This window comes from Vipera ursinii, assembly GCF_947247035.1.
Source record: "Vipera ursinii genome assembly, chromosome: 1".
NCBI lineage: Eukaryota > Metazoa > Chordata > Lepidosauria > Squamata > Viperidae > Vipera > Vipera ursinii.
In genome coordinates this window covers 333,304,580-333,328,556 of record NC_139512.1, presented here as the reverse complement: position 1 = coordinate 333,328,556, position 23,977 = coordinate 333,304,580, and the positions used below count along the sequence as shown (strand labels likewise).

The window sequence follows — 23,977 nt, the reverse complement described above, 5'->3', positions numbered from 1 at the left end:
TATCTAATGTTCAAAAAACAGGTTCTGGAATTATGTCTTTGTGCCAATCCTTTTTAAGATGTTGCAGACTCCATGAAAAAATATTCATTTGAGCTCCTCACCCTGCATGGCCATTATTACTTCTCTCTGCATCCTATCATCTTCTCTGATGGTTGCTTGAAGACATTGGGCCAATAAAGGGAAGTGTGGAGAAACATAATGCTGAAATAAGTCTTTGGGTTGTATTTGAACTGATTAATTATAATATGTTCCCCCTTTCATGACTGCCCAATTCATGTAAGATAATAGGATAGTTTCTCTCTGAAGAAGCCTTAGTCTGAGATTTATCTATTTTCCTAGAAGCTTCAGCACCATATTCAATTCCAATTCTAGGAACCTATTACTCAGAGATCTCTCTTTTGCCTAACATCTAAGACTGATCCCTATATAGTAACTGGAAATAATTTCCCAGCATCAAACCAAAGGAGGTCATTCTCAGGCTAAATGAAGACATGGGCACTTGGAATGTCACCAAAGTATTCCTGATATTTTTATTTTTTTGGTCAAAAATCTTCATTGGCTGTCAAAGGACAATTTTCTGAAATGGTGCTACCTGTATTGTGCTAAAGCTGCATGACAGTTCAGCCAATCTACTGGTGACTTTGCTTCAGGCTCTCTCAGAACTGACTTCAGAGAACAAATACCACAGTTAGGATCTTTATGGATTTTTTTTTACCATTGATAGCATTTTGGGGCCCATATAAATGTGACATACAGCTGGAAAGCAGCCATAACATCAAGGTAACATTTGAAAAAAAATTGTGTTCATTAGTTGTGTTCGGGGTTATGTATAGATCAAGTCAAGGACTGTACAGGATGGTCTGGTCAGGAAATGGAGGATCTCCAATATTTGTGACATATGAAATTACTGTAGGTTGTGTGCACTGAGAGCATTTAAGCCACATTACAATGGCAGCAATTTCTTGCTCTGACTGTTAGTTCTGTCCCGTGAAGATACAGGGAGCATGTGAGCAAATAGTTAGATAGCTGATGTCACAAGCTAGTAAATCAATCTTAATTGAGGCTATAAAGCCAAAGGATTTTTCAAACCCATCTGCAGGCCCAAATCCAAGAAATATGGTAAGAGACTCAAGATAGGTCAAGCTACAACAGTGATCCAGATGAAGGTTGAAATATCCATAGAAACTATTCATAGTCAAATGTTCTGAATGTTCAAATGAGCTAAACTGAATGTTATCTTCAGCAACAGCCTTAGCCTTATAAAATTTTCAGTAACTGGCATTTCGTGGGCTCAGCTAGTACTCATCATGGTTCTTACTCCATAGAAGTCTCTGTTTCCCAGTAATCCAACTCAGTTGTGCTGTTCAACCTTGTATTTCTTCATTTGGCAATTGTGACACAGTGTAGGGATCAGAGCTGAATTTGAGAGATGTTTCAGGAAGTAGTTTCCCCCCCACACACACACACTTTTTTTTTAACTTAACCTGAGTCCATGGTCCAAATGGATACTTCAATTTTCTCACTCCTACATCTCCTCCTCTTCCTCGCCCTCCTCTAAGGAAAAAACCTTTACTCTTCCAAAGGAAAATTCACTTTTGATTTATGCACATCATCTTGCAGGTAATTTGTAATTTGCTGGGGAACTTTGTTGGCATCAGCTCTGATATTCAATTTAAAAGCAAATGGGAAGCCAGCTGCAAAGACTTAATTATGCCTGTGTTACAGCAATAAATATGTATGTTTTGTTCATGGTTCTAATCTTTACTTCCCAAAACAGGGCATTAATGTCTGTGATGAAATGAGAATGGTCAAGTTATGCATTAAACATTTTAGCAAAATTCTTCCTCACTGAACATTAGGTAGCAGATTTCACCAAAAGGCAGGCAATGTGTAGGCCTGTAGGCACAAAACATCTCCCACAAAGGTTGTAGTTTGTAGTTACCAAACCATACATTCCAAAAATTTGTCCTCAAATCTTTTTTCCCTTATTGAAGGGGGTTTAGGTATGTTTGAAAAATAGCAAAAAGTTTAGTTTCCACATCTACTGCTTTTTGGACCGAGATGCCCTATGCACGGTCACCCACGCCCTTGTCACTTCTCGCCTGGATTACTGCAATGCTCTCTACATGGGGCTGCCCTTGAAGTGCGCCCGCAGGCTTCAGCTGGTGCAAAATATGGCCGCGCGGGTGCTTATGGGAGTATCTCGATACTCCCATGTTACACCTCTCCTGTGCGAGCTGCATTGGCTTCCGGTTGCCCTCTGGGTGCAATTCAAGGTGCTGGTAATTACCTTTAAAGCCCTACATGGCTTAGGCCCGGGGTACTTGCGAGACCACCTGCTGCCAATGTCAACTTCCCATCGCCCAGTTCGCTCCCACAGAGTCGGCCTCCTCAGGGTTCCGTTGGCCAGGCAATGCTGGCTGGCGACCCCCAGGGGGAGAGCCTTCTCTGTGGGTCCGCCAACCCTCTGGAATGAACTGCCTCCAAAGCTGCAGACAGCCCCTGACCTTCGATCCTTCCGCCGTGACCTGAAGACATGGTTGTTCCAACAAGCGGGCCTGGACTGACCATGGTTTTTAATTTGGTTTTTATTGTGTTAAATTGTCCCATATTTCTTATATTCATTGTTTAATTCTTTTTAAATTTTTGTATTTTATGTCTCTTAATTTTTATTGTTGTGAGCCGCCCTGAGTCCTTAGGGAGAAGGGCGGCATATAAATTTAATAAATCCTAATCCTAATCCTATTACTTGAGCCTGATAAATCTTTGCCCCATAGATACCAACTGCTTGCACTTAGGGCTAATTTATGGCTATCTAACAAGTTTGCTTTGAGTATGCAGGCAATTTTGTTTCTGAGCATTGTGATTTATACAGCCCCAACTTCACAATGCTTAATTTTTTCTCTGTACATTGTGACCAAAAACCAGTTTATCCCTCCTGGTTCATTATCAGAAAGTTGCCACACTGGAACAGCTCAAAAATAGGATTTCTCCTAGGCTCATAACAATTTGTAAATAGCCATGACCCTATTAGTCTTCTTTGCAGGTTTCACATAGATATTAGGGAGATTGTTATAGATTTCTACAACTTTTTGTGCTGTACAGAGCAGAAGTACAATACGTTTGTATTCCTCATTTTTATAATGTGCAGATGTAATTGTAATCTTTGTTTCCATTTTCTCCCCTTTTCTGTGTTTCTAATGCAATTTAATTCAGAAGGAGCTGCAAAATGGTCTACCTTTTCCTACACTGTATAATTTGTACAAGGGAAAACCTATGTCTTGGTAGCTATGAGGGCAGAGTTCACTTCTAACGCTACTCGGGAAGGGAAGATTTCTTGCAGTCAGGGGCATCCACAAAGTGACTTTAAGAATCAAGATGGCAGCTTTGATAACACCATATCTTGAATGTTTGGTCCCCACATTCCCTGCGAATACCCTGAACTCCTCTGTTTGTCTCCCCTATCCCTCCCTTTTGCTCCCCAGCTAGCACACTCCAGATTCAGGCACTTTCACAATGTGGTTTATTATTAGTAGTACAAACACTATGAACTTGTGCAACACCACCTGAGGTCCCAGACACATAAGGAAAAATTGAAGAGGCTCCAATTCAACCTCAAGGGAAAAAAAGAAACCAAAACTAATGGAGGCTTTCCCAAATCTATATATGCATACACATTGGGTGTCGATTTGTTCATGTGTTGTAAGACAAGCTGCAGTTCCTGGGAACAGATCACAATAAGGGCATAAATGCTAGGCCAGCATTTTTTTCCAAAGGTCTTTGTAAGAGGGCTAGGCAAGGCACTACTGAAAATATTTAATGGAAGTGTTAATATCACTATATAATGCCTTGGTAAGACCATACTTGGACTATGTATCCAGTTTTGGTCACTATGATATAAAAAAGATGTGAACCTAGAACATGGGTGTCAAACTCAATCATGTCACATGACATATCATGACGTGTTGTGATGTTTTCGGCCTTTGTAGAGCCAGGGTGGCCGTGGCCTGTGCACGACACATCCGGCTCACAAACTGCCAGTTTGACACCCCTGCTCTAAAAAGAGTGCAGAGAAGACATGATTAGGGGAATGGAGGCTGAAACATATAAGGAACAGTTTCTGGAATTGGGTATGTCTAGTTTAATGAAGAGAAGGACGAGGGGTGACAGGATAGCAGTGTTCCAATATCTCAGGGGCTGCCACATAGAAGAGGGAATCAAGCTATTCTCCAAAGCACTTGAAGGCAAGACAAGAAGCAATGGATGGAAACTAACCAAAGAGAGAAGCAACCTAGAACTAAGGAGAAATTTCCTGACAGTTAGAACAATTAATCAGTGGGATGACTTTCCTCCAGAAGTTGTGGCTGCACCATTACTGGAAGTTTTAAAGAAAAGATTGGTCAACCATTTGTCTAAAATGTATAGGGTTTCCTGCCTGAGCAGGTGGTTGGACTAGAAAACCTTCAAAGTCCCTTCCAACTCTATTATTCTGTTATATTTTAGATGAGGCTGGACATACATTCTATAACATGCATTCTGAAGTCTGCACATGAGTAACCACCACCTAAAACACTCAACACAGGCCAAGATCATTGGAGAATGATGGAGTCCCTTTCATTTAACTCATGGGCTCAAGAGAAAAATGTTGAGACCCTCTGTTTGTTCTCCTTGGTCTAGCATAACAATTTCTGCTGCTGAACCCTCTTCTACACTAGAGCCTTAATCACTGACTCTGGTTATGCTACTGAAAATACATTAAGCATCCTCAAGTGGTGACATGCCACCATGTTTCATCCTAAACACAGTTTAACATAATACCTGTGTTCAAATCACGGTGTTGTGCTACACACACACACACACACACTTCCACACAGTAAACTATTGTGTATCTTAACTTGATGATCTAAAATGATGGCTGGGTTCCTTACACTGAACAAAGGACCCATTTCCATTTTAAGTTGGGTAAACCCATCCACACATTCTGTCATTTCATTCCAGAATTTACAGTGTTTCAATATTATTTATCTGCCTATGTGAGGAATTATAAGAAATACAATACAAATGAAATGAGACATCAGGAGAAACATTAAGAACAGCATAAGAACACTTCTTAGGTTTTTTTTTCCTTGAAAACGATCAGAACTAAAGAAGCTTCTTGGATGAGAAGCAAAACATTTTCAAGGAAAAAACCAAGAAAGTCCAGTTGTCTTTTGGAAAAGAACCTTTGGAACATTAAGAACAGCAAAGTAACAGAAGATACGTCAACAAGGAATAAATAACAATAAATAAGAGATAATGAAAAAAAAAATAAAAGGAGGTAGATAATTTTTTTAAGTGGGGTGAGAAGGGGTTATTTCAATTTCCATTAGATGTTCCTCCCACATTGGGGAGGGCTCTACTACTGCACTACCGAAGTATATTAGAAAACTGCTATATCAACATCAGAGTATGGAGATCATATAGGATTATAAAAATATAGGCAATTCCTAAAATAATCTGATCTTGAGAAATTTGGGGCTTTATAAACCAACAATAACTTGGCATTGGTTCATAACAATTATCAGCCAGGGCAGACTTTGCAGCCCAGCTTCTGCACTAGTTCCCAAACTGTTCTCAAGGGGAGCCCCAAAAAGGAGCTGTAGTCATTGGAACAGCCAAAGCTGTTAAGAAGTGCTTTTCACCAAAGAGGTCATTTGAGCTTCCTATAATAAAGAAAATTTCTGTTTTTGGAAAGAGAGCACTTACATTCCAGATAACATGTGCCCCTTAATCCCAGGAGCGAAAGTCAGTTGCCTTTTCCACAAGTGTTCCTTTTCTGCAAGTGTTCCTGATCACAGTTGTGTAAGACAACAAGAAATGTTTGGGGAGTGGTGGGGATAAAAAGGTTTGGCAACACTGCATTACAAGCTTCTGTGACCTCTGGACCTTTGCTGGGACATGTCAGAGGTGATTTAGGAGGCCTGGTTGCCTGGTCCTGACCATTGTTGAAAACACATTTGGAATGTGGCCTTGCAATACGATGAGAAAGGAATTCCCATTGTCATTGCCACCTCTTTGAGGTCCAATTTTTTTTTTTTTCATTATCCCAATTTGTCACAGAGGCCTTGGATAGGCAGTTGTTTCTGGTAAAGTTTTTGCAGGGTTTTTTATTGGTTAAACAACAATAGTGTGGTGTTTGTTGTTTTTAACATAGTGTTCTTGCTTTTTGAATAGGACGTTTTGAAAGGCCAATTCTTCCTTTTTGGGCCCAGAAATGCACTGAGCTATATTCCAGCCAATCTCACTACTAATAGATTGGGGTGTCAGATGTCCACAGAGGGAGAGGAAATTCTGTTGTCTGGGGAAGGGAAGGACTTGTTTGCCTTCTACTCTTTGCCTCTAAAAAATAAGCTGATTGACCTGTCCACCTGCCAACTCTCCTACTGTTTGGGCAACCCATCAGATTCCTGTGGCCATCCATCACTGGCTTGATCATTACTCCTTCTTCTGTGATTTGGCAGCCCACAGCAAGCCCATTCCTGTTTATTTATATCAAGCAATTCTTATTTTTTTAAGAAAAGAAAACATTACCAAAAGCCCCACACAGAGAGACAAAAGAACTGAAATGCCTTCTAAAACAACAATAAATCCAACCACCATTAATAACATTAAATTCCTAGGAAGGACAGTTCCTGAATCAGCAAAGAGCAACAGTGTCACTAAAGCAAAAAAAGCCATATATTGATTATCAGCTGGATAGATAGCATGTGACAGCCTCTTATAAATAATTTGCAATTGCTAAAGGAACTGTTGAGGTTATTAGTATAATAGCCAGTTAATACCACATCCACTCAGGTTACTTCATTACAATATGAGGCCGACCAAGTTTCTTATTATGTATACTCCAGAGGTCATTGCCCAATTCATCTTGATAATATATCCACCCGAAGGTGAGTTTCTTTCTAATTATGAACATTCAGGCAGAACTGGAGTATTGGTAACCTTCCCAGGAAACTCAGTCATGTGGAACAGCTTTTGACCAGCAAACTAGAGGACAACAATTGAAGTTTGTTGTTAGGAAAAGATTCTTGTTCCAGTTAGGTTTATCTTGTCATATGAAGCAATGTTTATATTTAGTATCCCTATAAGAATACTAAAGGTTAGGGGATGTAGCAACTGCATCTACCAGGAATCATAGAGAAATTAGAACATTATTAATGTAAGGAATGGGTACTGCAAATTAACAGTGCATAGGTAATCTATGATAATTTGAAGTTATGATGGTGCTGGGGAAAAAAGATTTACAACTGGTCCTTGCACTTGCAACCATTGCAGTGTCCCTGGAATCACATACGGTAGGCAAATTGAGTGGAACTCACTTAATGAATGCATTGGTTAGCATTGGAGGCCACAGTCCCAACTGTGGTCATAAATCAAGAATTAGCTGAATTGCACATTCTCCAAAATATTTTTTTAGAAAACACTTCAAATCTTCATAAAAAGCTTTAAAAAACATGATCAAAATTTTGCTGTTAATTTGTGGTGATCTCAGAGGACACAGGCTGGGGGCTGAGGATGGCATGAACTATGTGAATGCCAGACTTCTGCATTAGGGGTTAGTAAACCCTACCTGAGCCCCAGTACTTGTGTAGTGTGGGTCAGTATTCAGCTGACATGTTTTGAACCTGAGACTAACTGTATACTTATTATACTTCTCCTCAGCTTGCCAGCAGCCATTTCTTCCATATCTCTTCCAGAGAGAAGTATGCAAGATACAGTTCTACCGTTAATGTAGCTTATTGCTTTGGGCACAATCATTGCATGGGACACCAGTTCACCTTTAGCATTAGAGGAAGACTAGAAAAAAGCATCAGGGCTTTTTAAAAGGGGGAAAAAGGGTAAGCCAGTGTTTCTTAAGCTTGGCAACTTTAAAAAGTGTGGACTTCAACTCCCAGAATTCCCCAGCCAGCATGGAAGTTGAAGTCCACACTTTTTAAAGTTGCCAAGCTTGAGAAACACTGAGCTAAAAACTCATTGGACTGTCTCCTCAGTAGCTTTCAAGTTTTCAGAGCTTGGATGTTTGCAATCTTGAACCTCCGGTATGAGAAAGAAAAAAAAGTCCTGCCTCTAAAGATCCTTTTCTTCTCTCAGTCTATCCAGAACCCCCACTTTGGGAATTTAAAGGCTTTGGGGATCACAAAGTAGACATTTGCTTTATTTACATGCTTAAATCATACCATCATTATAGCCTCCTGGACCAGTAACATAAATTAAAGATAGGGTGGTGTGAATTCTCTACTCCTCTTTATACCATCTGCTTTGAAACCTCTACTGAAAATTATGTCATATGTTAGGATGCTTCATGATATTTTTTTAAAAAAAATGTTTATGATGTGGTAAATGCCATCAATACAGTGTTGACACTCCATATTTCTCCTTGCCATCTGAATCAGTACCTGAACTTGGTTATGGACTGGAGGAGGTCAATAAACGGAATCTAAATCCGGATAAAAGAGACAATATGTTTGTGCATTGGGAAGAGGAATTAGATTTAGTGTTGAACTACATTCTCTTTGAAAGACTAGGATGAAAATGTGACTAAGGTTTGCGATATAAGCTACAAATGGCCATTGTAGTTTAACAGATTTGTACCAGGTGGGTAAGGCAACCAAGATCTTTCATGTGCAGATATAACACATGCTTTGATAAAATTTCAGTCTGACTACTGAATTATGTTATGTGTGAATCTACCCTTGAAGTCAACTGGTTCCAAATGTGAGGGGTGGGATTTAGGCTTGAAAATGTTATTAAGAGTATGTCTTGCCAATTTAGAAAGGCCGATCCTGCTTTGTTTCAAAACCCAACTCAAGCTACTGGTTTTGACCTTTAAATCACTCCGTAGCTGAGAATCCAAGAACTTAACGGTCTGCTTCCTCTCAATCTAATCTGTCTAAACAATGAAGTATTTCCACTGAGGCTTGTGTAGAATGGAAGCACCTCCATCCAAGCACAAGATTCTCACCTCTGGCAAGACTGCCCCATCGGATGATAGCCTTGCCTCAGGCTGCAAAATGAAAGAAGTGTTGGATTATTTATTATTTATTTATTTTAATCCCATTTATATCCCGCCCTTCTCCGAAGACTCAGGGTAGCTTACAATTTAAGCACAAACCAATGTGCTTAGCAATAGCCTTCATTCTATGTATATGCCTGCTTATTAGGGCTTTCGCCCCCCCCCCCCCCCAAGCGGCATTATTACAAAGTCAGCTTAATTGCCCCCAACAATCTGGGTCCTCATTTTACCTACCTCGGAAGGATGGAAGGCTGAGTCAACCTTGAGCCTGGTGGGATGCGAACCTGCACTAATTGCAGGCAGCTGGTGTTACTTAAGAAGGCATTAGCCCACTGCTCCACCAAGGCTCCTATATGTAGAACATCAGAATAGTGGTTTATACAGGACATTAGAAGAGTGCCTTATGGAGCCTGATAAGACATTTCTTAATGGTGGTAAATGCAATAGAAAGAAATCTGGTCTTGATAATCAAAAACCTTGCTTGAGAGTCCCTTCCTAAGAGTTCACACACACTTAATATATCAGGGAAGCATCTTATACATAGAGCTGCCTTAAGTGGAGTCAAATCCATCTGAATGTTATGTTTTAAGCTGCCCAGAGTCATTGAATACAAGATGGGTGGGAAAGAAAGAAAGAAAGAAAGAAAGAAAGAAAGAAAGAAAGAAAGAAAGAAAGAAAGAAAGAAAGAAAGAAAGAAAGAAAGAAAGAAAGAAGGAAGGAAGGAAAGAAAGAAAGAAAGAAAGAAAGAAAGAAAGAAAGAAAGAAAGAAAGAAAGAAAGAAAGAAAGAAAGAAAGACCATTGTATATCTTCTTCAGAATCCGGAGAAGCTGCCACATCATAGATGTAAAGCATGTATTTTGCTACTGAATCTGGGCCTTCCTCAAGGCAGCTTCTGCTTTAATAATGATTATTCACAGAACTGAGATTTGAATTTATAAAATTTCTGCTTCACACTGTTTCTCCTTGGATTTCCTCCCTATCTAGCAATCAGTAATCTGTGCTTTGTCTGATGAAGCAATATTTTCATTCTCAGACAAAAGTAGAGAAATCCCTAGCCTTTCGTGGTAAACAAGGAAGGAAATGTACAAATGCAAGGTGGTCATAATGATCACTTTGTGGTGAAGCATCATTTGGCAAAATGAGCTAAAGTTTTGCAAAAAGAAGAGAACCCTCAATTTGTGTGAAAGAAATTCCAGGGTCTTGCTTGGACAATAAATGTTTGCTCCATGGTCTGGCAGATGGAATAGAGGAACTCTCTGTATGACATTGCCAGATCCAGATACAATACCAGGAAAAAAATAATGTCTTCCACAATAAAGTGTATCGCAAAATCCACTTCATTGACTTGGTGAGGAAGAGGACTTAAGTTGTGGAACAGTATCAAGGAGTCAAGTGATTCAGTCAGTTAGCTGCCAGGAGGTTAACTTTACTCCTAAATCAATTCAATCTTTCTTAGAGTTAATTTAACCCTGATCAGCTGGGCAAGATCAAGATAGCTAGAACTGCACAGATTCCAATAAGGTATCTTTCATTCTTGTCTGAAAGTAAATACAGAATCTTGGCAATGGCAAGAGAAAATTCCAACTCTCATTTATAGAAGATGATTAAAGCAGAATCACTTTGAGTGGTTTGAAACTCTTTTCCTCAAGATTCTCAATACCCAGGCTGACATATTTAGACAATAATCTGCCAATGGATTCTAGATCTTGATTGTTGATGACCAGTCTCCCTTCCAATCCTTTGTCAGCTTCCCCACAATCTCTCATAACCCCTACACAAAATCAGACCTCTGGTCCTTTAAGAGACCAAGACTGTAATTCCAGGAAATTCCAGGGAAAGGCAGTTGCCTTAAGCATTATTATTATTATTATTATTATTATTATTATTATTATTATTATTATTTAACATAAAATGTGAAAATACAAAAGCAAATAGTAGAGGACAACAAAAGAAAAAGGGAAAATAAAAAAGGTGTGAAGAAGGGAAGGGGAACAAACAAATGGCATTGACTTCCTGCTCTCTCTGTTGCAGTAAAATCAGACATTAAAATCAAATCTCAACTTTTTTACATTTCTATAGTAGTATGCACTAACCAGTCTAATCAGTCAAACCCAAAATCATAATATCATTTTTTTTCCACCTCAGGCACAAAGTCCAGAGGCAGTTTCCAATTAGAAACAAAAGTACTTATGTTGTTTTCTTTTTATCAACACAGTCAATTTGGCCAGCTCTGCTAATTTCATCAGCTTTTGTAACCATTTGTCCATGGTAGGAATCGAGGCACCCTTCCACTTTTGTGCATTGAGCAATCTTTCTGCCGTCACCATATATAAAATCAGAGTTCCAATTTTTTACCCCAGTTCTCTTTCCAGAAAAGGCAGTTGCCTTAAGGAGTTGGAGGCAAGGGCTACATTTGTGCCATGACTTGCTCCAAAGAACTTTTTTGAAATCGAATCTAAAACACTGCACAGTTCTGTGACATGTGGCACTTTTTCTTGCTCTCTGATTGATATACAGCTATACAGAAAAACACATGACTTTTCTATTACCAACTGCTGATATGCGGCTGCAGATTTCTGATATGCGGCTGCAGATTTAATTGTTTACATTTTAGTTTAGGTCTAGTTTTGCAATCAGTAGAATAGAGATAGCATCTACAGGTGAAAAGTGGTGGGTTGTTAGGGATACTGGAACATGAATAATGTTCGCAAATGAGAGAAAGTCATGCTGGCTACAAAATAGATTTTTCCCCATCTGAAAATTGTAGATTTTTGCTCACATAATGCCTTGCAACACAGAGAAAGCTTTTAAGAGAAAACCCCCTCCCAAAATCTGTGCAGGCTTAACATGAAAACAACTACCTCTCAGCCAATCAAGCTTCACCAGAGCAAGCACAGTGGGGATCCGTGTAAGCATCTCTTAAGGATGCCAAAGTCTTTGACAAGTTGAATTACAGTTTGGGGCCAAAGAATAGCCACAGAGACTTAGCTAGAGAGTCATCCTTCCACTAAAGATTTCCTTGACCATCCAAAAATCAATTCATGAAATGAATGAGGAGATAAGCAGGGCCAAACGAGTGAAGCCAAGGGCAGTTTTGAACAGGCAGTAGAGTGGTGCTGATCAGTCAAGGCCAGGGCAGAAATGCCACAGATAGTGTACATTCTGTCCTCGGGATGGGGTTGAAAACAGGGAGAGTTAAACAGGCTACCCTGCTCCCAGGGACTCTTCCACCATGTCATTCTTCAGACACCATGCAGTGGCCTCCCTGCCATTCTTATTATTTGGAATTCCTTCTGCCAATATATGCATGCAAGGCAGGGGTACTAGTCAAGGGCCACAAGCAGTCCAAAGAGTTCCTGGACTTAGCACATATTTCTGGAGCTCCCTGAAAAAGGAGATCAAGCTAACTTCCATTTCTATCGCTCTCCCAAGCAGGCAAACTCATTTTTATCTAGACGGACTTGGTCTGTTTAAGCAATTCCGTTGATAAAATGTGAATGTTTGCCTGTTGGTGGGCACTCCTCTTGATTACAAATGATGTTTTTCTAAATGTTATTGTATCATAATGTATTAGTGGCCCCCTTGAGCACCATTTCATGTGGAAATGTAGTCTACAAATGACATCAATAATAAATCAAAACAGGCAGAGGGGAAGTTCCTTGTGACCAAAGTAGATGTTTTGTTGAATGAAAGTGCAGCCTGCCTGATGGGATGGATGAATTGTAATTTTTAATGTTGATGGGATAAATTATTAAATGCTTGGAGTCTAACTGCATGAGCTGTATTTATTTAAACTGTGCGATATTTTTTTTTTAAAAAAACCCATCTTTGGGGGTCTATCTCTCAAAGGTCAAGGCAAAGTCCCTTAATGTGAGAAAGACTGTTCTGCCCGATATAAATATGTCACTCAAAATTAATGGACTGTGTTGACATACTTTTATTCTTGAGTTTAAAAGTTAAAGGTGAAACTGTGTTGGAAATCAGTTTCAGATTCTCTCTTGAAAAAAGAAGCTTTTATTCACTCTGCAAGTTTTCTGTTTCTCTGTTTGGTTGCTATCCTTCCATGTTCTCTTTGCTAATGATCTTCATATCTCTGTCTTTCTTCAGGGGGTCCTTGGTGCTCTCTGAGCTGAGTTATTATTTTTTTTTGCAGATGTTCCATTAGCCACCTAGATAATATTGATGTTACCAAGTTGGGTAATGAAACATCTGTAAGAAAAGAGAGAGCACCAGAGACTCATGGTTCCACCTCAGGCTACAAATATTCTATTGTTATTTTTCTTCATATTTTATTTCAAATGGGGGAGAAATCTGTGTTTTTAGAATTTAGATTTGGGTAAATGACCAACAAGCGTTTTGAAGGCTGAGCTGAAACCCAGTAAAAAAGAAATAAAGGACAAGTTTCTGCAAAAGGAGGTCCAGTTGCTGGAATAAAACAGCTGCTAAAAGATTTAGTGATTAAGCATTCAGCTTACAGTTCTTTCTACTCCAGTTCTCTTTCCTAGTGACCCTCCTATGCCTGTAAAGCTAGGATATAAGCAGAATACTTGGATGGCCCAGGCAAGTCTCCAATTTATTAAGGAAATTATATGCAAATAACTCTTAATAACTGGAGCTCTCAATAACCTGAAAATATGAAATGTCTTTTGACATAGGAAGCAGCATAGAAATTTGTTGAATAAATAAATGCCCAAATGAGACTTTTTGTTCAAATTGTGTCTCTACTTTAGCTCCATCTGCATATATGCCAAAAAAAATTACAGAATGCCACTGAGCTTCTTATAAAGGTTCCCCTGCACATGTGTGCTAGTCGTTTCCAACTCTAGGGGCCAGTGCTCATCTCCGTTTCAAAGCCGAAGAGCCAGTGTTTGTCCGAGGACGTCTCCGTGGTCATGTGGCTGGCATGACTAGATGCCAAAGGCGCACGGAATGCTGTTACCTTCCCACTGTAGTGGTCCCTATTTTTCTACTGCATTTTTATGTGCTTTCGAACTGCTAGGTTGGCAGAAGCTGGGAAGAGTAACAGGCGCTCACTGCTACGCGGCACTCGGGATTTGACCCACCAAACTGCCGATGTTCTGATTGACAAGCTCAGCATCCTAACCCACTGAGCCACCACATCCCCGATCTTCTTATAGAGGGAGTTAAAACTGTACCCTCTAGAATTTATTATTGTTCAGAGATATTTATTTATTAAATAGATTTATATGGCCACCCAATTCACACACAATGACTTTGTGAAATATGAAACATGCATAACATCCTTTTCTGGTTGGTCTGAATAGAAGTCCAGAGTAAATGTTGATCTTGCCAAGATTCTATATGGTCTCTATTTGTAGGCGCTAACACTTTAGCATGGCTGGCTGGGGAATCCTGGAAGTTGAAATCCACAAATCTTAAAGTTGCTGTTTGAGAATTTACTAGTGGGAGAGAAGAAACAATGTATATGCACAAATTCATGGAAGGATGCCCATAAATTACTTTTAAAAAGTTAAAAAAGTAGAGAATCTGTGGGAAAGCCCTTCCTTCCTTCCTACCTTCCTTCCTTCCTTCCTTCCTTCCTTCCTTCCTTCCTTCCTTCCTTCCTTCCTTCCTTCCTTCCTTCCTTCCTTCCTCTCTACTTGGATTAGCCTTAATTCTCTCTATACAGGATGAAAATCAATCAGTCTTAGCCATTTGCACTCACATCACGTTGCTTCTCAAATTCTTTAACATTCCCTTTCTTTTTGAAAAGTGAATTTATGCATAATGTATACCTAGCTTCAACCTGAACATGTTTATCTAAAAATCATTTCTCGGTGGAGTTCACTTTCTTATAAAAATCATGCTTTAAACAGAAGCATATTCCATCAGGAGCCAAACTCAATACAGTCACAGCAACTTGAGAATTTTTCCAGAATTATTATTAGCTCTGTCATCAAAGGCAGATCCTTTGGAAGTGCTGAAAGTTAGTAGTAGCAGTAGAAGCTGTAATATTGTTGCTGTGATTGCTATCATTAGATTTCCATCTTGATTCTTTATAAAATATCTAAGAGCAATTGGGGTAACACCATACACCTGATCATTAATGCATCAACATCACCATTAGCAACAATTAATGAACTTTACTGAAGAGTCACAAACTTCTTTAGAAACAACCTCTTGCCCTCCACCCCCACCCCCACTGTCTAGGGCCCTCTAGATGTGCTGGATGATTCCTATCACTCCAGTTGACAGCTGTGATCCCAGCATATCCCCAAAAGAGCAGGTTAGAAGAGGAATGAAATTGGCACTTTGTAGTAGAAGCTGTGCCATTGACCCAGGACCATCCCTTCTCTTTAGATTGTATGAATGTAGTTGTAACCCGAGTCAAACCAAGGCTGATTTCTGTCTCAGTTTGAGAGCCTGATTTATCTGCACATAGCCACACTCTTCACTGGAGTTAAGTGGGCAGCACAGAGGATTTGCAAAAATGGAAGCTGCTAGATTCACATAACGTGCTAAATCTTAAATCTGAGTAAGCAAGGGTCACGTGCTGTGTTGAAGGAACCATAATACCGGTATGGTTTAAGGACCTGCTTCATTCAATATATTAAGAGTGTAGTTGGATTCCCACAAAATGCTGAACCACCCTGCATTTAGCAATCTCACTTCAATCTACCCTTAGCCTCTCCACCATGTTTTCCTACTTGTGGAAAGAAATAGAGTGGTGACTGAATAACTAATCGGAGCTGTTTCATCTTCTTTTCTGCATGCCTCAATCTCCACCCCAGCATGTGTTATAAGTTTTGTACCTAAGACCCACTTCCTCTTCTTACTGACCCACTTGCAGAAAGTCAATTCTTCTGTAGCCTCTTTCGGAGAAGGGCGGGATATAAATGGAATTAAAATTAAAAAAAAATAGACCTCTTGTAGCAAAGCCCCTGAAATTCTCTGATTCAGATTATTACTTTAGCATGCTTCCTACTTTCAGATGTCAAGTGATTCCCATTATTGCAGGGTATTTTTGGCTTGGCTAGTAATTGTGTTAGTTTAGCCAGCCAGCTAAGCTGGGTTGCTTTTTAATTTTTTTTAATCAGTCTTTATCTTTAATGAAGCTAAAAAAAATGGAGTGGATTTTGGCTTAATTGCTACCTTTCTTGATAGCCCGCATTTATTTTAAACTGGCTAAAATTACTTTACATAAAGATTGCCCCCCCCATTTCTGTCACTGCCCCCAAATAATTTCACATAACTCCAGTGGTGTTCCTCAGTATTTTCACTAATTTTGCAAAAGTTCCAAGAATAATCTTTCACTGACAGCTGCTCAGCGAATATTGGCTTTGAAATCTGCCCTGGAAATTTGCAGAACAATAAACTAATTAAGATGGGAAGGGGGGTTCGGTACAAAATATGACTTAGTAAGTTCTGATATGGTTTCTTTGAACATAGCATCTTATAGTGTTTTCAGATGAGACCAGTCTATCAGGGCAACCTGGTCTACCCCAAATATGGGACAGAGCATACTCCTTCCGTTTTCACCTCTCAGTCCCAATCTAGGTCGTTTATACAACAGACTACTTGTGTGTTAAATTTAAATTTACCAACAAAGAATTAAAGGGAGACTAGTATAACTATTTCGAGCTATTTAGCTCACATCAGCTAGCCATACCCTTCTGAGATTCGAACCTGGGTCACTTGCATGTTAGGCAGATGTATGAAAGTATAGCATCTTATACTTTACTTTTGTTAGCTCAGGTTTCAGGTGAAGTATGTTGTGTTTAATGCAACCATTATGACTTTCCTGCTCATATTTTTCCTTACTTTCTATGAGAAGTGGCAATAGCAAAAACAAGGCAATGGAGATATATATGGGCATGGAGGAAGAGAGAAAAAGGCAAATGTATTGTGTGCATCATGATATTATCATGCAAATTACATAATTTACATAAGTGTTATTGTCATGATGCATGTGAAATCATTGTCACTTGTACCAGAAATGGAAGCTTTCATGAAGTCTTTGGCTAGATGCACATTTCTTGTTAAACCAAAAGCTGCTTTGTTTCTTTCAAGGTCAAGAGTACTAAACTTAATTGGACTTCCGGTGGCTCCGCGGCGACGGAGGGAGCCTTCCCGGGCTGCCCGCGGCTCAGCTGGTGTTTTTTCGCCCGAAACAGCGCCGATCAGCTGTTCGGGCGAATCTGAAGCCCCCTCCTCGGGAGAAGAGGAGGAGGTGAGCCCCCAGGTGGGGGTTGAGTTCTCCGGGGCCGCCTGAGCTTGGAGCTTGGGCGGCTGAAGGATTGAACTCCCCCGTAGCCTGGGCTGCTCCCAGCTGGCTAGCGTCTCTGCTCCGGACTTCATGGAGCAGAGCCAGGCGTCTGCGACCATCCCTGCTTGAAGGAGAGACTATGAAAGGGAAAGAGCAGGCAGAGCAGTACAAGAGGGAAAGATGAAGAGATGAAGAAGATTTTATTTTACTCTCAAGCTTGATGGACTTTGCTTAAAACTTAAAGTGAAAGTGCGTCACAATTGTAAGTAAAAGATGGCGGCTAAACCTCCCCCTAGAACTTTTCGGAGTGCTGGAAATTCTCCGGTGCAACAACAATCATTGCTGCAGGCGTTGCATTCTCCTGATGTATTGACATCGAAGGATCTTGAAAAACATACCCAGTTAATTTTGGAGTCAATGGGTGTTAAATTTCTACAGATGGAGGAGAAATTGGAGAAATTGGAGCAGAGAATGGAAGAAAGGATGGAACAGAAACTTAGAGAAATGAAGGTAGACATTTTGTCCTCAGTGCAAAAAGTTGCTAAATGTGTGGAGGTGCTGGATGATCAAGTGCAAGATTTGATTCAAAAGAATGCTTTATTAGAAGCAAAAGTATTGGAAATTGAAGATTTAAAAGACAAAATCGACAGTGAACAGAGCTTGGCTCAATTTTACCAGATGCAGTTTGCTGTGAGAATTAGAGGCCTAAAAGAGAATATTAAGGAAGATTTAAAGCAGCTGGTTTCTGAGGCTTTTGAGGGAGTATTGAACCATCCAGCATCTGAATTAAAACAAGGTATGGACAAAGTGTTTCGTGTGAATTCGTGGATTGCTAAACAGAGAAAGTTGCCTAGAGATGTGGTGGTTTATTTTGTAAAAAGGGAAATTAGAGATGAAGTTATACAAGCTGCCTACGATACCAAAGTTGTGATTGCTGGTCAACAAGTTTTGGTTCTAAAAGAAATTCCTCCAAAGATTTTAAAGAGAAGGAAGGATTTTATATTTCTTGTGCAAGAGCTCAAGCAAAGAGATATAAGGTTCAGATGGGAGATCCCAGCTGGGTTGAGCTTCATGTATGATGGCAAAAGGTACTGTTTGAGTAATGTGAAGCAAGCGCATGATTTTTATAATAATGTCTTGAAAGTAACCCCATCAACACTTCTGGAAGCTGCAGAGGGATCTGGAGAAGGAGAACATCAAGAGGATGAAGATGCACAGATAGACGAGAAGGGTACAGGAGGAGTTCAAGCTGCAACTCTTTTGGATGATCTTAGAGAACAGAGGGTGACGCGTGCTGCCTTAAAACGCTCAAAAAAGGAAAAAAAATAAGATCAGTAGAAATCTATGGAACTTCCACAAAATATTTATAGTTAAGTGGTAGTTGTGTTTTTTTTTTAAAAAAAAAAAAGTTTTGGGATGCTATGTATGGTAATAGATTTTTTTTTTTAATTTGGAATTAATGGACAACTTACTACAGAGGAAGAGGAAGAAAGTTTTGTGGGTTAATGTGGGTTAATTTGTGTAAGAACTATTTATTAATGTGCAAATGAGAATATGTTAAGGTAATAGTGAATTGTGGAAGAATATAGATGGGAATGATGCTAGTTTTCTTTTATTTTAGTTTTTTATATATATTTAGTATTATTAAGGATTGGTTTACTATATACAAGCTAGAGAGTGATGGATTTTAGAGTTTATAATTGTTAGTATATGATTGTTTATGATTGCCTTTTAGATATATACCTTGTATTTTGCTCTGGGAAGTCGGGGGGGGGGGGGGGAGGGGGGAGGAGGGGAAGTGGAGGGGGGGAGGTAGGGGAGGGAGGAGGGGGAGGGGGAGGGGGGGAGATAGGGGGGAGGTAGGGAGGGGAGGAGGGAGGGGGAAGGTGGGTTTTTTTAAAGGAAAAAAAAAAAAAAAAAAAAAAAGAGTACTAAACTTAATTACTGTAATTAGTAAAGCATACCCTTCTTGCATTACGTGTGAACCCGGCCATGGTTTGTTGACAAATTTAGTTTTATCAAATTCAAGCACATGCCTCCAAAGGGGAATATTTTTAGCAGAAGGTACATTTGCAACTTCAAAGCATGTGGAATTCCAGCAAGACCCAAGAACATAAGCTGAAAGGGCAGTGAGAACGTGAACTCAATCAGGCATCAACTGATCCATACTTTTGCATCTTTGAAGAGAGACTGTTTTACTAAATAGTCCTTAAGAGTGACTTGGACACTTCACTCAGCAGAGGCATAAGCATCTAAGCCCCTATGATGGCAAGGGAACAGTGATATCATGACACATGTGGTGTCACTCCCCCTGCCCCACAGAAAGTTATAGCAGTACAATGATCATCTGTTGCTAAAGTCCAAATTCCAGGGATTTGTTAGGCTAAATACGGGAATATTCCACTAGCTATCAATCCATTTCAGAGTGCAGTTTCAGAACCTTTGTTATGACCCTGCAACTCTTCCTAGTTTGGCATCTCCTAACTTTAGAGATATCTTTGCCCTACATTGATCCAATTGATGTTTTCCTTCCTGAAATTGGGAGCTACTGCCTATACTATGTAAGGGTCTGTGGATCAAGCCACAGGACTTTCTTCTGATTGCCTCAGGGTGGCAGAATGATGCTCATCTGTATGACCTGTAACTGCTCTACGTTTCAGAGAAGATGAAACACCAATATTTTTTTAGAAGGTTGCTCAAAGGGTATTTCAGCTTTTGGTTATTGGTGATAGCAATTGCATTTATCAGTTAGTGGGCTTTAATTATTTTATGGCTGTTTCTGTAGTGCTATCTCATTCTTTTGAATGAAGGGTGAACTTTACTTATATTAGGCAGGACAAGAGATGGTCCCTCTTAAAGAGTTTTGTGCACATGAAGAGAAGGATAGTCTATAAAGATTTGCACTTTTAGAAGAAATGATACAAAGCAAAGAGTATGTTCTAAAAATAAGAGACAATGATTGAGAGCAGGAAGAGCTGTCTTAGAAGGACAGGCTGTAGAGAAATGCTTCAAGAGCCAGAGATTCAAAAAATAATTTGGGCTCATTGAAAGCTGTTTCAAGGCTGTCTGATCTCTGTGAGGCTTTGGCTAGAATTCCATTCTGTTATGTAGCAGCAACATAAATCAGGAATTAATCTGATTGCAAGCAAGAATTAGGAGCTTAAATTGATCTCTTGCTCTGCATGTCACACTGTACCCAGTTGCATTTGTTTGTCCTTAAAAATGCTCTATCTGAAGCAGGCTTAATATGTTGCAAAATGTATAACATTTATTTTTAAAAGCATCAAAGAAAAGCCTTTTGTCCCGTTAAGAACAGAAATGTTGCAACAAAAATAAAGAGAACATAGTGTTCACTCTACAGATGACATGAGAAGATGTTTACTTAATAGTAAACTCTACTGAGTTCAATAGAACTCACTTTAAAGTAAATATGAATACAATTGTTTAGATGTAACAGTAGTATTTATTGCAAAATCAAAGTGATTTGCGAATAGAGTAGAAAAGTGAAATCTTGTGATGCAATTTAAAAAACCAGTTACCATCAGTACTGCCCCTTATCCAGTGCTTTTTTTGTATAAGAAAAAGGTGCTGGAACTCACACGTGTCATACAACCCGCCTTGCCTACACTACAAGGTTCTATCCAAAAAAGGTGCCGGAACTCCGTTCTGAGCGTTCTATGAGGAAAAAAGCCCTGCCCTTATCTATCTCCCACAAAGACTATGTTTTACTAACAAACTGTGGGGAAATCTAATGGTTTATGTTTGTTTGTTTGTTTGTTTTCTCATAACCCCTCACCCCCAAGCTGAGACTGCATGGATTCTTACATAAGTTATCAGCAACTAAAGAAAAACTTTGCCAGTATCCAACAATGGCATAATTCTGCATTGAAGTGACTGAGTTTTCTAAGTTCTCCACCAATGGGCACTGAACAAGCTCCTTCCCCTTCTCAATTTTCACCTACAAAATAGAAACAACCTTGCTATAACTGGCTCCTTTATCACACCAAAAGTAATGCCCTGCCTGATAAGGTGAGTGAGGTCTACGGGTGAAATCCTGAGTATGCTTACTCACCAATAAGTGCCATTCCACACACTGAAACTTGCTCTCCTATAAAGGGTTGGAAGATTGCTGGCCTTAATATAAGATATTCTTCTAACACTTTTTGAGCTTGCCATGCAGCAGAGTGGAAACATGATTCCTGATTCTCTTCTCATCAAGGGAATCCCCCTCCATTCCCATGAGGATGATATGTAAAACATTGGGAATGTATACATTGCAGGCAAAGTCAGAAGATGCTCTTGCTTTATTCATATTGCTCATTTTGAACAATTCAGACATTGTTCAAAAGTCAAGATGAGTTCCTTCCCGAAACAACCCATATGCTTTTATGACCACAGAGAACCAGGAAGTGATCTCTTCTCCCTTAAAAAAAGGGGGGGGGAATATCTGGACATCTAAATAATTCTAAGGGACCTATATGAAAGGGAGGGACAGGGGTAGTGGGTTGGTTGGTAAGCAAGAGTCAGGGAAGGCAAACCTTGTTGGGCAGGGAAAGAATTAAACTGTTCTACAACTCTTTAGGGCTGTATTCTTGGACAGAATTACACAGGAAGGAACTCTATTAAACATAGTGGAGTTTACTTCAAGTAAGTCTGTTTATTCAAACATGCAAAGAATGTTCTAATTTCTCAAGCACGTGTCCAGAATAGATATTTTAGCAGCTCACTTGTGCACATATTTACTCAGAAGAGTTTCATTGGGCCTAGTTTAGAAGATGTGGTTGAAATGCAGTGATTCTTCTCATCTAGCCCGAAGAGTTACCCAACCCAAGAAGGTTTTTTTCCCGGGGGGTGGGTGGGGGTGGGGGAAGCTGAGCTTTGCTCCTTACTTGGAACCCTTTAGATAATTTTCCCCACAAGTGCTCTCCTCCTCCTCCCCCCCCCCACGCCCCACAACTGGCAGCTGCTACAACGGATTATACGGAGAGTGCAACTGGAAATCCACAACACGCCTTCAGATATGGCGCACACGCTCTCGGGCTAAACAAATTCGGGGTGGAGGAAAGAAGAGAGAAAGGCTCTGCATTCGGTGGAAAATCTTTTGTCTCCATTGTTCCCCCTGCTTTAGCATGCACCGCAGGCTTCACACACGCGCATACTCTTCCACAGCCAGGCTGGGGAACCTCGAGAAGAGGTGGGGGGGGGGAGCCCCAAGGCCATTCGCGGGTAACGGCTTGACTTAAAGAGCATGAAAGCGAGAATCTCAGGTGCCCAGGCACCCCGAGGAACGGGATGCCTTCCCGAGTGCGCCTCCCCGAGGGAAAAGCGCAAAAGCAAGGGAAGAAAACCAGTGCGGGATAGAGCGGGAAAGGAGGTGTAATATAGTCAGGCGCTTAAGAGCTACGTAGAGAAAACTATTCACAGGCGGCGTACTCTACGACTAAAACGCCCATCACACCCAGAGAGTAAAAGAGCGGCTGTGCTGGGTTGATGGGACAGTCGTAAGCCAGCTTTGGGAAAGCTAGAAGGAAGCAAGATAGAGCGCCTCTGCCGCACCCCAAAGCAGTGACCTATCTGAGAACAAGGGGGTCCACTCTCTATTCTTGGAAAATCTCTTTCCCCAGAATAAAGTTGCCGATCCGCTCCAGCCTGGTCGTGAGGAAAGGAAGGGACTCCTAAACCAACCAAAAGGTCCGACACACAAAAAAGCAGGAGACAAACTGCAAATGGGAAAGCGGAAGATGTGGGCGCATGTTGGACTGGGGAGGAGGGGGCGGAATCTAAACCGGGGATCATTGCGGCCGGGCGGAAAGCGCCCTGAGGCCGCAGCGAAAGGCTCTGCCGGAGCCCAGCTGTCCTCCGCCTTACCTATGGTGGTGATGACGGTGATGGCGAAGTAAAAGGAGCCGGCGAACTTCCACTGGACGCCAGCCTTGTGGGGCTTCAGCTTCAGCACCACCCCTTCGAGCTCGTAGTAGTTGGCCTCGGAGAGGTTGTACTTGCTCTTGAGCTCCAGCTGCTTCTGCTCCAGCTTAGTCCGGTCGGCAGTCTCCGCCTCGGACTCCAGGGCGTCGAAGACGGCGGCGCCCACCAGCAGGTAAGTGAAGGTGCAGATGATCAGGGCCAGAGTCCGGACGTTTTGCCGCTTCATGGTCCCGCAGAGCTGGGAGAGACGCGGGTGGCGGCGGCGGCGGCGGCAGCGGACGGCTGCTGGGGAGCCCCGCGGGAGGCGGGAGCGGACGCGGCGGCTACTTCTGCTGCTGAAAGAGAGGCGGCGGTTGCCTGGCTCATGGCTGCTGCTCCTGCTCCTGCTGCCGCTGCTGAGGCTCCCGCGGCGGCTGTGCTGGTTCTGCAGGCAGCACCCGCCGCTCAGCTCCAAAGGGGGAGGGAGAAGGGGAGGTACGGGAGCTGTCCTTTCAGCACCACCTCCATCGCAACCCTGCACCTCCGTCGTCTCTGCCGCCGCCGCCGCCGCCGCCGCCTTCCCTTATAAGGACTACTGGACTGGGCTGGCCGGGGAGGCTGGATGGCGGGCTCCTACAGATTCGCCTTTGAACTTCCAGATTCCCACTAAGGTCTTTGTTTGAGATTTCTTTCTCCCTTCTCAGCTATCCCAGGATATACCACTGGTACCATCTAAGTGAAAAGTTGGACCATAAGAAAGGCCGAACACCAAAGAATTGAGGCCTTTGAACTA

At 41.1% G+C, this 23,977-nt stretch overlaps 1 protein-coding gene across 1 annotated transcript in view; it reads right to left on the bottom strand.

The window, feature by feature from the left end:
- Positions 1–23,431, bottom strand: part of KCNK3 (potassium two pore domain channel subfamily K member 3) — a gene marked incomplete at both ends in the record, with an annotated part of 97,947 nt that extends 74,516 nt beyond the window's left edge. Inside the window, one exon of the mRNA XM_083353872.1 lies at positions 23,149–23,431. Coding sequence (XP_083209998.1) covers positions 23,149–23,431 — 283 coding nt within the window. The remainder of the gene's footprint in view (positions 1–23,148) is intronic.
- Positions 23,432–23,977: the final 546 nt, after the last annotated feature.